Source organism: Saccopteryx leptura, chromosome 2 (assembly GCF_036850995.1).
Source record: "Saccopteryx leptura isolate mSacLep1 chromosome 2, mSacLep1_pri_phased_curated, whole genome shotgun sequence".
NCBI classification, from domain to species: Eukaryota; Metazoa; Chordata; class Mammalia; order Chiroptera; family Emballonuridae; genus Saccopteryx; species Saccopteryx leptura.
In genome coordinates this window covers 75,136,075-75,150,518 of record NC_089504.1, presented here as the reverse complement: position 1 = coordinate 75,150,518, position 14,444 = coordinate 75,136,075, and the positions used below count along the sequence as shown (strand labels likewise).

Genomic DNA, 14,444 nt, shown 5'->3' with positions numbered 1-14,444 from the left:
ACTCTGATACCAAACCATAATTATAACAAAAGAAAACCACAGGGCCATATCCAAAAATTCTAAACAAATTTTACCAATTCAAATCCAACAACATATACAAAAGGATAATATATCTTGACCAAGAAACTGTTAAGAGAATAACAACCTAGAGACTGGGAGAAATTTAAATGGCAGAGATTTGGACAGATACTTAACCAAAGGAGATATATAAATGGCAAATAGGTGCCTGAAAATGTGTCAACATAGTCATTAAGGAGTTGTAAATTGAAGCTACAATAATAAGGTAATATTACACACCTATTAGAATGGCTGAAATTTTAAAAAACGACTGTACCAAATATTGGTAAGGATGTAAAGGAACTGGAAATCTCATACACTGCTGGTGAAAATATAAAATAGTTCAACCACTTTGGAGGACAATTGAGAAGTTTCTTAAAAATGGTAAATGCATAAAATCCAACCATACATAGGTAAATACCTATGTATTTACCCACAAGAGGAAAAATGCGTATTTTTATTCTAAGACTTACACATGAATGGTCATAGCACCTTTATTTGTAACAATCAAAACTATAAACAACCCGATGCCCATTTCATGTGAATGAACAAAAAAGTTTTAGTATATCCTTTCAAAGAAATTCTATTCAGGAATAAAGGCGAATGAGATATTGCTACCACAACTTGGATAATTTTCAAAATAGTTATGGTGAAAGAAGCCTTACAGAAAAGAATACATGGTGTCTATGTACTCCATTTCTAGAAAATTCTAGAACATGCAAACTAATTTATAGTGACAGAAGAAAATCAGGTGTTATCTGTGAATGGGAGAGGTGCATGGGAAAGAACAGGGAAGGGAGAGATTGCAAGGGGCCACAGGAAACTTGAGAGTGATGGATTTGTTTACTACCTTGACTGGAGTAATAGTTTCACAGATAAACATATATACATAGATATGTCTAAGTCTACCAATTGTACACTTTAAATACATGTTTTTTATTATATGTCAATCTCATACTTCAGTAAAGCTGTTTAAAGAAAGAAAATAATTTCTACAAAATGGAAATTTTTCAAAAGGAAAAGTTACATGCATGAGGATATCTTTATTTTAGGGCATAAAAAATTGGAGCAACATTATATAATTTAAATATCCAATGAAAGATGAATGCTTAACAGAATATTATATTGCCATTTTAAAATAACAATTTTATCACATCATGTTAATTTAAAATAGCAGAATATAAAATAAGATACCATTTTAATAGCTATGTGGCAATGGGCAGACTGAGAGGGAAGAACAAGAGGTAGGTTTATATGTCAGTTCTACCACTTCCTGGCTGTGTATCCTAAATTCCCTGTACATAGGTTTCTCATCTATAAGATGGGGAAACCAATAACTTCCTGGAAAATTTGTTGTAACAATTAAATATGACACTATAAAGAATATGCCTGAGATATAGTAGGTACTCAATAAGAATAATGTTTTAAAAGCTGTGAAGTCTCATAGGTATTGTATGAGAGAGAGAGAAAGAGATACAAACTACCGGAAGTGGGTGACAGCTTCCAACAGAGCTTGTCCTCACCCATAAGCATGGAAGGAGGAGCTAGGGGTGGGAGAGTTGGAATTTTGAGTTCCAAATTATAAGTGAGAGAACTTTTCCACATTAGAACATTTGTGTTGAACATGAGAATGTTTCCAATTTGGGGAGAAATCGAGATGACTGAGGAAGCTCTTTTTAAAACTCCAATATGCCTTGCTTTCAGACATGATCTGTGATACATCTGTGAATTGTGGCAGGTATGACAAAGTTCATTTCTATGACCTCATTATAAAGAGAGGTAAAGTTAAAGGATAGTTTTTTTTTCACATGATAGAAAGGATTTTTTACTAAAGGATAGTTTGATGCTCAGGACTTGGGGGATATACTCTAAGAATGGTTTCCATCTGGGGCCACATTTTCAGAAATTTCCTTTTATATTCAGTGGGTAAAGAACACACTCACTGGCCCTGGCCGGTTGGCTCAGCGGTAGAGCGTCGGCCTGGCGTGCAGGGGACCTGAGTTCGATTCCCGGCCAGGGCACATAGGAGAAGCGCCCATTTGCTTCTCCACCCCCACCCCCCTCCTTCCTCTCTGTCTCTCTCTTCCCCTCCCGCAGCCAAGGCTCCATTGGAGCAGAGATGGCCCGGGCGCTGGGGATGGCTCCTCGGCCTCTGCCCCAGGCGCTAGAGTGGCTCTGGTCTCAGCAGAGCGACACCCCGGAGGAGCAGAGCATCGCCCCCTGGTGGGCAGAGCGTCACCCCTGGTGGGCATGCCGGGTGGATCCCGGTCGGGCGCATGCGGGAGTCTGTCTGACTGTCTCTCCCCGTTTCCAGCTTCAGAAAAAAAACAAAAACAAAAAAAAAACACACTCACTGCATACACTGAGCATTCATCATGCCCCCAAATGAGATGTAAATGATACTAAGTGAAGAGAAAGGTGGTTCAGGGGAAATGGGAGTCAGGAAGGATTCAGGCTAGAAGCTAAAAACACAAAAGACCAGCAGAAAGAAACTGGTTCCCAGGAACCAACTTCCTGCCTGCAGATTCCCTACCCATTAGAATCCTTGGGTCCTTTCAGTGCTTCAGATTTGAATCAAGAGATGAACTTTTGCAAATGTGACAAAGGCCAGCTGAGCTTTATGAAAGTCTTCAGCACAGGGTCAGGTACACAACAGAAGGCAAGCCTTACTGGAAAGTTCTGCTTTGCTTTTGCGTTTTATTGTCATGATTTTTCACAGTTTGTCTCATGCCACCTTTTTACTTAATCCTCACACCTCAGAGGGGGAAATGTGTAATATTTTAATATTTATGTTACAGATACTTAACATTATGTTTCTGCATAGGTGTTGCCAAGAGAGCCAAGCCAACCTTTATTTATAGAGGTAGAAAATATAAATCTGTCTAAAATGTTTCATGAAATGGTCTTAATATTTCCAGAGTTGATTTTGGTGCCTCCTCTTGGAGAGCCTCAGAAGGATTGTCAATACAAGGTGTCATTGTTTTACGTTTCCCATCCACAACTTGCTTTTCTCCCCAACTTCCCTTTCTTTTGGCAACATTTCTTTGCATTCTGTCCTACATTTGGCCCTGAGTCAGCTGAAAGCTTTGCAAGTTGATTTTCCATTCCCATCTGAATTTTAGCTTAACTGTGGAACTGTTTTCCATGTGTTTTTAATCATTTGTTCATGTGTTGTGAGCTTATAGGGACAATATGGTTCCACCAAGCTGCTTGCATTGTCTGAGCAGAAACTGGCAAGGTGGCCAGTGGGAAGGGATTTTCAGACAGATGCCCCCTTCACCCATTTCTGTTGGCGATACACACCCCCATCTTCCAACTGAATAAAAACAATTTACAACCTGCATAAAGGTAACTAACACAGTCCTCTGGCGGAGTGGGATTTTCCTTCGGGAGAGACGTGCCTGGGAACGGTGGCTGGTAGGACAAAGTTCAAAGACCTACTCTGCAATGGTGACCAGGCTGGAAAATAAAGGTGTGTTCTGAGTCTTTCATGACTCAGTGGAAATGTGATTCTAAAATAGGGTCTAGCCACAGAGAATTAAGGATATGTTCTCCTACACAAAGAGATACCTTTTAGAAAGTACAGGGCACCAAAGACCTGTGTCAGAAGTTTTTGCCTCCATTTCTATTGGCTTTGGTCTGTTAAAGAAACATTCACTAACCTCCTAAGTGTAGAGTAAGGGGCCAGGAATGAGAAATAAACAGGAAAAAAATTATTCAACAAAATCCCTCTTCTCAAAGTTGCTGACAAAGCTGTCTCAGCAAACATAGACCTTGCCTCTAAGGAGCCTTCTCTCCCTGGTTAGGAAGACACATATGCCCCCACATGAAGCCAAGTCTGGGATGTAAGGGCGATCTGGTTGCGACATCTGTCACCCCATTGATCGCCAGGGTTGATTCGGCTGATCTGGCTGGCTAGGCGGGTGTCCCCTTCCTCCCTCACCGCTCCATGTGCGTCCCTCCCTAAGCTGCGCGCTCAGCTCAGTCGAAGAGGACGACCTTCCCCGCTAGAGGAGAGGACCGTTCTTCGGTCAAGGGTATACGAGTAGCTGCGCTCCCCTGCTAGAACCCCAAACAAGAGGAGTCACTATATGACAGAGTAAATAAGGAACTTTAGTTGCTGGTGCCCCAGATAAACCCTGGTGTTCTGGGTAAAATCCTCTATTTCCCAGAGAACTGGCTGGATGGCAGGTCTGCTTTTGTAGCTTAACACTTCAGAATTGTCATAGTCCTTTTGCCCTTTCTGACCTTTTTTGCTTTCTCCATTTTATTTAGGGCCAAATTTATGATAAATGAATTAAATGTTGCAGAGAGTCCCAACAGCTACAAGACAGTGTGGGTGATCCTAGGAAGAAAGATTTGAAGGTCTCCTGCAGCGCAAAGCTAGACTTCAGTGGGTTGATATGCCAGTGGATGAGAGAAAGTGGAGATGGGGTTAGGAGAGTTCTTTCCAGAACTTGCCTGTGAAAGCAGAAGACAGCATTGATGCACAGAACCTGAAAACTTTTATGAAATCAAGAGACATTTTTAAAAGATTCAAAACAAGCAAACATTATATCAGTGCTAATGGGAGGTAGCCAGTGGAGTGAAGGGGATTTGACAATAAAGAGGAGATTATCCAGTAAAGTAGGCTGGACAGCACAAAATTAAAAAGCAGAATGGAAAAGAGAAATTAATTGGTATGGTTTGGTGGTCAAATGGGAGGAAACTGTCTCATCTAATGGATTCTATCTCTCTCTGTAGAAGAAAGGGTGAGATCATTTGCTTAAAATTATGAAAAAGGCAGAGCAGTCAAAGCTTTGAGATAATTAGAGAAGTTTTAAAATAATCTATATGAGAAACAGAGTTGACTAGAGCAATAAGAAAGATTGCTGGGCAGAATTGAAGGTTCACTTAAGACTGGAGGTAATTTATACAGAATCAATTTTTGCCATTTTGTCGTAATCTCTACCACCATTCCATAGCCCAGGTGTGGCCCAGGGGAGGTGGATGGCTGGATATCTCCAGGATTGATTTTTACTAGATGGGTACCAGAGAAGGAAAAGAGGTTAAGAGAGTTAGGAATATTGCAAAAGTTCAAAGCAATTGGCTATGGATACAACCTGGATAAGGAAGAAAGTGAAGCTGAGAATTTATAGATTTTTTTCCCATTCATTCATTTATTCATTCATTCATTTTTAAACCAATATTTTGGAGCATCCACTACATGGAAGTGACTGTTCTAAGGCTCAAAATGGTGATTAAGAAAGACATAGCTCCTACATTCATGGGATTTAAATCCAAAGTGGAGACAGATGTTAAACAAATATTCACCCCGATAAAAATGACAAGTGTGGTAATATAAGATAAAACAGGAAACATGCTGTGGGAACAACTGCGTGAACACTGAAACAACAAACTGTTGTCATGAGAGAGTGGAATGTGGAAGTCACAGTTTAGAGGTAGAGTAATTCCTGCTAATAACTGGGATCAAAATGTAATGGAAATGAGGAGGCCAGTTGGAGCAGGGATCACCAGATTTCAGCCAGGGTATTTAATGCAACATCATGTAATACAGATGGTGTGTTATGGCTCAGACCCATCCATGGGGACACTGAAATCATCCAGAGTGGTAGTTGGATTAGGGGTGAAAAGAAAGTCAATGAGCCAGATGAGGAAGGCAGGACAGGCGATAGTGTCCCTGGCAACCTTTAGGAACATGAAGTTAAGTACCTGAAATCATGTAACTTACAAGCTGTAAGGAAGAGTCAGGAATCAGATAAAGTTTTTCTGACTTCAAGTTCAGAGTTAGTTTAACTTACACTACTCCCTCTGAGAGCAGCTCTCTGAAGAATGAGAAATAATCAAGGTAAATACTAAGGATGGGGCAGAAGGATCTCGACAAGGGGTGAGCATCAGGGAAGCATCCTGGGCTGTGGGCAGTGGGGAATGGATGGGCAGCGGGATGGCGGGCACGTGATCAAGTCACCTCAGCAACTGTGGCCTACTTTTCAGGTTTTTAGGAGCCCTCTCTGCAATCTTGGTAAGTAGCTGATTGGTCACATTTAGGTATAGTCCATGACTGGTGTGTAATAATAGAGACATTCCCAGTTGCAAAAAATAAAATGCTTCTCCATGATACCGGAGTGTTTTGCACAGAGCAGTAATGTGACTAAAACTGTGAGCAGAATAATCAGATGTTACAAGGTAGCTCGGGGATCAGCGCCTAAAAGTGGAAATGGCGAATTTGCTTGGACTGCTACCCCCGTTGATGTTTGTCCTTTTCGACTGGTTATACAGTTCTCTTAGTGTGATATAACTACCTGCTCAGGCTGTCATAACAAAGTCCCACAAACTGAGTGGCTTAAAGAACAGAAATCCACTTTCCCACAGTTCTGGAAGCTGGAAGTCCAGGATCAGGGTGTGGGTAAGGCCATTTCTTTCCATGGCCTCTCCTTGGCTTGGAGACAGCCTTCTCTCCTTATGTCTTCATATGGTCTTTCTTCTGTGTGAGTCTTTGTCTTGATCTCCTTTTCTTATAAGGACACCATTTTTATTGGAATAGTGCCCACCCTAATGATCTCATTTTAACTTAATTACTTCTTTAAAGGCCCTGTCTTTTAGTAGAGTCACATTCTGAAGTACTAGGGGGTTAAGATTTCACCATATGAAATTTGGGGAGACATTATTCAGCTTATCACAAATAATAATGTCTAAAGTTTAAATATAAAGAAGTTGATAATAGTGATTGGCTCCATGACAGGACAGGAAGCCTGGGAGGTCAGAGGAAGAGTTACCTTTCATTGTATAATTGTTTGTATTATTTGAATTTTGTTATTACATATATTTACTACTTAATCAAAAATAAAAGAAAATAATTGCAAGTCTATTGCACTTCCTTGCACATAACAAATATTTAGTGAACAAATTTGGCAGAAACACAGTGTAAGAGTTCACTGTGCCTTTGGGATTTGGATCTGAATGTCCCTGATTGGTATAGGAATGCTGCCTGCCTAGCTGTTCTCTGTGTGACTTATTTGAAATAACCTAGCAGCTTTGGGGAATAAGCCCTTTCTAATGTGTTCGTTCTATAGGAAGTGGCAGGGAGGGGAGTATGGGGTAGGGAGTTCTATGTTTTGAATAATTTAGTAAATTAAATTATGACAAAAAGTTCAAGAGAAAGCCAACTATTCTAATTTGTACTCTTTGACTTTTGGAAAAGAAATAAAAAGGGTTCTGCCTTCTTTTGGGTCTTTTTAAATAATCTGAAGTATCTTGGCACTATTGCTGTTCTATAGTTTGAAAAGAGAGGCAGTTATGAGGCAATGGCATGCACCCTAAACAGATTTCTTTCACAAATCCATCAGTCCAAATTCCCTTTATGTCTCTCAGTTTAACTCCAGTGCCACCTTTTACCCTAACACTGCCTCTCACCTTTTGTTGATTTAGGTCTGGAGTTTTTGGGAAAGAACTTAGCCTTTCTGATTTTTCTCAGGGAGCACTAGACCAGGTTGTAGCTCCTTTCTGAGAGTCTGTAAGAGGGACAGAAAATGTACCTTGTTACTGTCCTCTCACAGGCACGCTGGGAGCTCAACCTGGGCCTGAAGACATCTCAGCACCTAGGAAAACCAGGCCAAGTTTAAATCAGAGAGTTCAGGTTATGGCTGAACGTGAGTTGTAAATTGGAATGAATGAATGAATGATGAGATTGGTCCATCTGGCTTTCACACAGACATGAGGTTGTCCCAGAAAGTGGACCTAGCAGGCTTGGGCACATGTAAATTTGCCTTTCTCCGTGGCATTTGGTAGTAACTATACCAACAATTTGTGGGGCCCTCTCCACACAACACCTTCCTGCTGTGTCTGGAAGCCCCCTCCACACTTACTCCCATTTGGCTTCATCCAAATTGGGAGGTGACTAGATGTCTGTATCACCGAAAACCCACAGAAGAAGCATTATTTTTGCTAAAAGCTACAAAATGTATATATTCTTAAGAGGAAGCCATGATGAATCACATTCTTAGCTTTCAAACTGATGAAAGGTGTTGAAAGGAGAATGCCATCTGCCCCTAGCTATGGAACACAGTGGTGGAAGACAGACTTATGGACCATAGTTCTCATCACTAAAGCTTGACTGTGCTAGATTAAACCATCAGGGTAGTTGTACATTTTCTCAACAGGAACAACATAACAGCAGAAGAGAATTCTCTATGAGTCTTTTTTAAATGACATTTACAAACACCAAAATTAGGATCAGAGAAAGGGGAGTTTAGGACTAAAGAAAGGTTAAAATGGATAACTGATATCACTATAGTTAATATAATAAAGTTACAAAATGTATGGCATTACCAGACTAATCAATTTGCTTGAGGTCAAGCTCTATCATCTTGTATCTAACATGAGGACTGGTCCACAAACTAAGTCTTCTACAACTTTTAATTCAACAGAAATTATTTAATTATACCCTATGCTTAGAGCCAAGTGACCTGAGACCCTGGGTGGAATTTCTGGGATGGACTTCCATTTGGGTGTATATTAGATGCTGCCATTGGTGGCAATGAAACTTCAGGCAGTAAAGTTTAAAAGTAATCAGGAATCATATCATAGTTGGCTTCCATTACATTTTTGTCATCAGGAAAGAGTGGCCAGCTCTGGAATGTCTATTGTATTAGCTATCTGAGGGGAATTAAGAAATCAAATAGCAGACAATTAGAAAATTCTTTAAAAGAAATGACAAATGTTAAAACTCATTCAGTATGGATCAACTGTACCTTAATTCTAGCACAGGTCCTATGGTATTTGCTACAAGTAAAATATATCTCCTCTGATAGAATTCTGGAAAAATAATTGCCCTTTTAAAAATAGTTCATCAGTGTAGATAAAGGGACATATTTGAGGCTTTATCTCACAGAATCAGGCATGGCTTAAAAAAACATGTGTCTGGGCCCTGGCCGGTTGGCTCAGTGGTAGAGCGTCGGCCTGGCGTGCAGAAGTCCTAGGTTCGATTCCCGGCCAGGGCACACAGGAGAAGCGCCCATTTGCTTCTCCACCCCTCCCCCTCTCCTTCCTCTCTGTCTCTCTCTTCCCCTCCCGCAGCGAGGCTCCATTGGAGCAAAGATGGCCCAGTGCTGGGGATGGCTCTGTGGCCTCTGCCTCAGGCGCTACAGTGGCTCTGGTCGCAACATAGCGACGCCTCGGAGGGGCAGAGCATCGCCCCCTGGTGGGCAGAGCGTCGCCCCTGGTGGGCGTGCTGGGTGGATCCCGGTCGGGCACATGCGGGAGTCTGTCTGACTGTCTCTTCCCGTTTCCAGCTTCAGAAAACAAAAACAAAAACAAAAAAAAACATGTGTCTGAAAAAGAGCCCAGTGGGATTAAGTCTTGTTAAAAAGAAAACATAATCAGTAGTAAAAGTTGGGAGTTGAGGGCGGAGGATGATCCAAGATTATGTGTGTTATTGAAAGCAAGGAACATAGTAATTAAACTAAAAGGGCAGAAATATAAGCAAGTAATGAAAATCCTGTTCAAATGGTGTGGAAGTCGATTGGACTCAACTCTGGGGTTTCAGTTTTGTAGATGTTTCTTTCTCATATCCTGGCCTGGTATACAACGTTTCTGAATGATAGTTACCTAGCACATTTCCTTTATTTGTCAATTACTATAGACTAAAAGAGACTGATGTGGATTCTATAAGGTAAGGAATTGACCAGCCAGCTTCATGCCCAGTGCTATCAAACCTGGTTCTTAGAATCCACGTTCTCAAGTCTGGCTCTTTGTTTGGAGAAAGAAAAAAAATCAGTAGTGAGACTTGAGAGAGACTGCTCCATCCCCAGTAAGGACCAGTGAGCTGGCAGTCTATTTCTTAGTATCTTGCTGGGAAATTTGTGCACAATTGAAAGAATTTATTTGAGGACTGACCAATTGTGAATTTAGCACTGAGTATTTAATTCTTAATGTGGAGGGAGTAACTTGGGAATGGTGAGTTTCCCTTTACTCTGTTACCACACAAAATCAACAACCCCGACCACATCTGAGTAAGAGGGAGAGTCCTCTACTCAACAAAGTTAACATCTTTCTACTTCTTTCTTTTCCTTCCCTACAATTTTAATTTCTTCTAAGCATGCTTGTATGTGTGAATGTGTGTGTGTGTATATATGTATGTGTGTGTGTGACTTTAAAAGACTGGGTTTTTGCCAAATGTATGCTTTTAATTTTTATCTGATATACTTCTCTCATAAAAAACATGTTTTGTCTATTTTATCCCAGCACAAAGCAGATAGGACCTTGTTCTAATAACAGTGATGAAAAATCTGGGCCAAGAATATGCAGTTTTTGCTAATTTTGCTCTTCAAATCTCAGACGACAAAGTGTCAGCTAATGACCCCCTGGCTCCCAGGCTTTCACTGGGGCCTTCTAAAATACACAAAACCAAAGTGAAGGCAGGACACCATTTAGCACTACATAATTCAAGCAAACAAATGTGTTTACACTGTCAGGCTACTGACCACCTGCCTTCCCACCCCACAAGGCAAGTATCTATATATGGGATCTGATCTCCTCATTCCCAGTCCTGGGGGGAGAGAGCCCCTCCTTTGGCTGCACCATCTGTGAATCTGAAGGAAGCTTCGGCCCTCAACAGCATGCATCTCCTCTTACTTCAGCTGCTGGTGCTCCTGCCTCTGGCGAAGGCTGCAAGGCACACGGATGGCCGCCCAAGTCAGAGTTCTGTTTCTCTAGAAAGGAATCCCAGAGAACTTCCCACGGGCAACCGGGAGGAGGCTGAGGAGAAGCCAGATCTGTTTGTGGCAGTGCCACACCTGATAGGGGCCAGCGCTGGACGGGAAGTTCAGAGGCGGAGAGAGAAGACGTTGTTCAGGTTTGCCAGGCTCTGGAAGAAACCCGAGAGAGAACTGCACCCAACCCAGGACCCCAACAGTGAGCACTCCCCAACTGGGACCCAGACCTTCACTCAGTCAAAGGCCGGGATGCAAATAAAGTCTCCTTTTCAAGAAGAAGCCAAGAAATTCTGGCACCACTTTATGTTCCGAATGAGTTCGGCTTCTCAGGGCGTCATCTTGCCCATTAAAAGCCACGAAGTACATCGGGAGACCTGTAGGACAGTCCCTTTCAGCCAGGTATCTGTTCTGGGAGGAGAGGATATCAGGGTTTGCAGAAAGGGGGTGGGCCGCCAGGCAGGTGGCGAGCAGGGGAAGAGGCTGCCGGGAGTCCATAGTCTTGCCTAACTCCCAGACTTGGTTCTTGGGCATTCATCATAGGATTTGGCAAAGTGTGATCATATTCCTTACATTTCCTTCTAAACTTTCCATTGTTTCTTGGTATTCTGGAAATGCTCAGGAATAGTATGATTGTATTGCCAATATTAGTAATCATTCATATTGATGGCACAGAGCTTTGTTTCGTGTGATTTTATTTACTTATTTTTGCAAGGGGATGATTTATCCAGGAAGATAAGTAAGACTGTCTCCTCAGTTGAGAAACTGGCAATTATTGCTGTCTCCAAAACTCACTGTAGCTATCTCTCTACACCCTATTAGGATGTGGGTGAGCAGGTCAACTCCATCTGTAGATAAGATGGAATAGATTGGACTCCTACCCAACTCTTGCCCATGTATGATGGTCTTAGTCCCTTTATTTTACATGTCACTACTTCATAGGTCTATAGAACATTTTGAAGTTGTCAGACATGAGTTATCATACCATTTCTAGTATTATCATAGCAAAAATTATTTTGTCATAAGCTTTTAAAAAATGATATTGATGTGTAAATCAAATGTAAAAATTACATTTTCTCCCCTTAGTAACACATCTCCTGATTCATGTTGTGTTGGTTGATTTATAGTTAGCATGATTGATTCCATATTATTAAGACGAAGGAACATTCTATTTGCTTCTTCCAATCAGTCCTGGCAAGCCCCATACTCCAAATGTTAAGTTAAAATTGAGAAATTGTATCATGTCCTTAAACATAAAGATAATGAACCAAAAGCAATGCAAGGGAGAGTAAAATTTTACAGCCAGTAACACTACCCAATTTAACAGGTAGTATTATAAGGTAATTGAATGTGCAAGACAGTTAAGTATTCTGCCTAAAAAGACAAGGATACTTAGCAATAGCAGGTAAACTATCAAATTATAATGACTGCTTTGTTGGCCATGTGCAATTAGAAAATTGCTCCTAAAAATTGTGCAATCAAATTTTCTTTGAAATTTATTTTGAGTTCTAATGCTAATTAAATTAAAATTAAGGTGTTTGACTTTTGCATATTTTGAAGGCCACATAAAGCTAGGGTTATGGGGTTACAGAGAGGCAAAGATGATGTCATGCTTGGTGATTTGCAGACACATGTGTCGCAACTTTGTTCCATCCAACTTCATAGATTTGAATGTATGATAGGTCCTGCAGAATAGAATTAAACTCATGATATTCTAATCTATTCTATAAACAATTGAACAAACATTTAGAATCTATTTTGCACAATGCTTTGTGAGGAATAGAAAGGTAAGGCACATTACTTATATAAGAATCCAGGTGTTAGATTTTTTTCCACTGGTAACATCCAATTAGAATATCATAAAATTTGGCACTTGAAAAATAGAATAGGTCCTGGCTGGTTGGCTCTGTGGTAGAGTGTAAATGTCCCAGGTTCTATTCCTGGCCAGGGCACACAGGAGAAACATCCATCTGCTTCTCCACCCCTCCCCCTCTTGCCTCTCTCTCTCTCTCTCTCTCTCTCTCTTCCTCTCCTGTACCCATGGCTCAATTGGAACAAGTTGGCCCCGGACACTGAGGATGGCTCCATGGCCTCAGCCTAAAGCACTAAGAAGAGCTAGGAAGAGCTAGGTTGCTGAGCAATAGAACAACTCCCCAGATGGGCAGAGCATCACCCCATAGTAGGGTTGCTGGGTAATTCCCGGTCAGGGCAACTCTGGGAGTCTGTCTCTGCCTCCCCTGCTCTTACTGAGTAAAAAAAAAAAAAAAAAAAAAAAAAAAAATAGATAAAATGTTTTCATATTAACTTAAGAATTTCCTAAAGGCTAATTTATTAATTTACTCAATAAAAGAATTACTCAGTTGAGGTAGCTTTTTGCCCTTATAGATACCATTACTTAGATATAGCAAAGCATCAACAATTGGAAAGTTTTTAAAATTTTAGTGGAAGTTATCCTTACACATAACAGTCAATAGCTTCTGCATCGTGTTAATGAAATGATACACAGCAATTTAATAGAGTTGCATTTGCCTTTTAGACTATATCCCATGAAGACTGTGAGGAAGTGGTTGTACAGAACAGCCTTTGCTTTGGGAAGTGTGGGTCTGTTCGTGTTCCTGGAGCTGCACAGCACCCCCATTCCTGCTTCCACTGCTCGCCTGCCAAGTTCACCACAATGCACTTGCAACTGAATTGCTCTGGCCTTGCCCCCGTGGTCAAGGTGGTGATGCTGGTGGAGGAGTGCCAGTGCAAGGTGAAGACAGAGCACCATGAGCATGGACACCTCCTACAGGCAGGCTCCCAGGCAGAATTTCATGCCCAGGATCCCTTTATCCCAGGATTTTCAACTTAAAAACCTATCCCACTATTACTTTGAAAAGAAAACCACAATAACAATGTTGCTGATTATTCAGTCTGGAAATGTTCAGTGGATACATAATATTGCAAGGGAAAGGTGGTCTAGAAAGTAGTAAGATAGGACAATAGAGGAAATGGCATTCACTTCATTATCCATACACAGTTGGTATCTAGTTTTGACTCTGCTGCTTACTGGCCATCAAATGTTGACAAATTGTGGAAGCTTTCTCCACCTCGAACTGTTCATCTGTAAATGAGGGACTTAAACGATTAGATGATTACTGAAGTCTTTTCCATTACTAATATTCCATGTTCTATTGTCTTCAAGTTTTTGTAAAAGCCTTCCTTCTGAAGGAGGAAAAGAAATAAACTAGACCATAAAAACGGGCTCTTTAATAGCTTGTCAAAGACCCAAAAATGTATGTGTACATAGAATTGGTAGAAGGATCTCTCATATTTATAGCTGCTTTTGCATCTCAGGCAGTGTTTTAGCTGACTTCTATCTGATGATTAAGCAGTTCCACAAATGTAAGGCATTACTTGTTTGGTTGCTTCCTTATTTTTGATACTCTCCTGAAAAAATTCTCTGACTTTGAAGATGAATATTGATGTTACTTTTAGTGCTTGACATAGTGATGAGGAACAATCATTGGTAGCCAAACAAGTATGTACATAATGGGGAAGAAAAAATAGCTCAATCCAGGTTTAAAGTCAATCCAGAGATGCTAATAAAAGTAACCAAGGAATTTCAGTAGATGTCAAATTAAGTAAACTGTAAATGCTTTAAAACTGAAACAATTTACAGGTGAAATCCTTTATCCA

At 40.8% G+C, this 14,444-nt stretch overlaps 1 protein-coding gene across 1 annotated transcript; it reads left to right on the top strand.

Annotated features, from left to right (window-relative positions):
• The first annotated feature begins 10,673 nt into the window (after window positions 1–10,673).
• On the top strand, window positions 10,674–13,617 carry CER1 (cerberus 1, DAN family BMP antagonist). The gene is made up of 2 exons (XM_066365695.1): window positions 10,674–11,168; window positions 13,303–13,617. The coding sequence occupies exons 1-2, from the start codon at window positions 10,674–10,676 to the stop codon at window positions 13,615–13,617; spliced, it is 810 nt and encodes a 269-aa protein (XP_066221792.1).
• Window positions 13,618–14,444: the final 827 nt, after the last annotated feature.

What these genes read in the sequence shown, in the direction of transcription:
- CER1 (XM_066365695.1), top strand. Translation starts at nt 10,674, where the DNA reads ATGCATCTCCTCTTACTTCAGCTGCTGGTGCTCCTGCCTCTGGCGAAG. An exon ending in GGACAGTCCCTTTCAGCCAG is followed by an intron (nt 11,169 to 13,302) that starts GTATCTGTTCTG and finishes TTTGCCTTTTAG; the next exon opens with ACTATATCCCATGAAGACTG.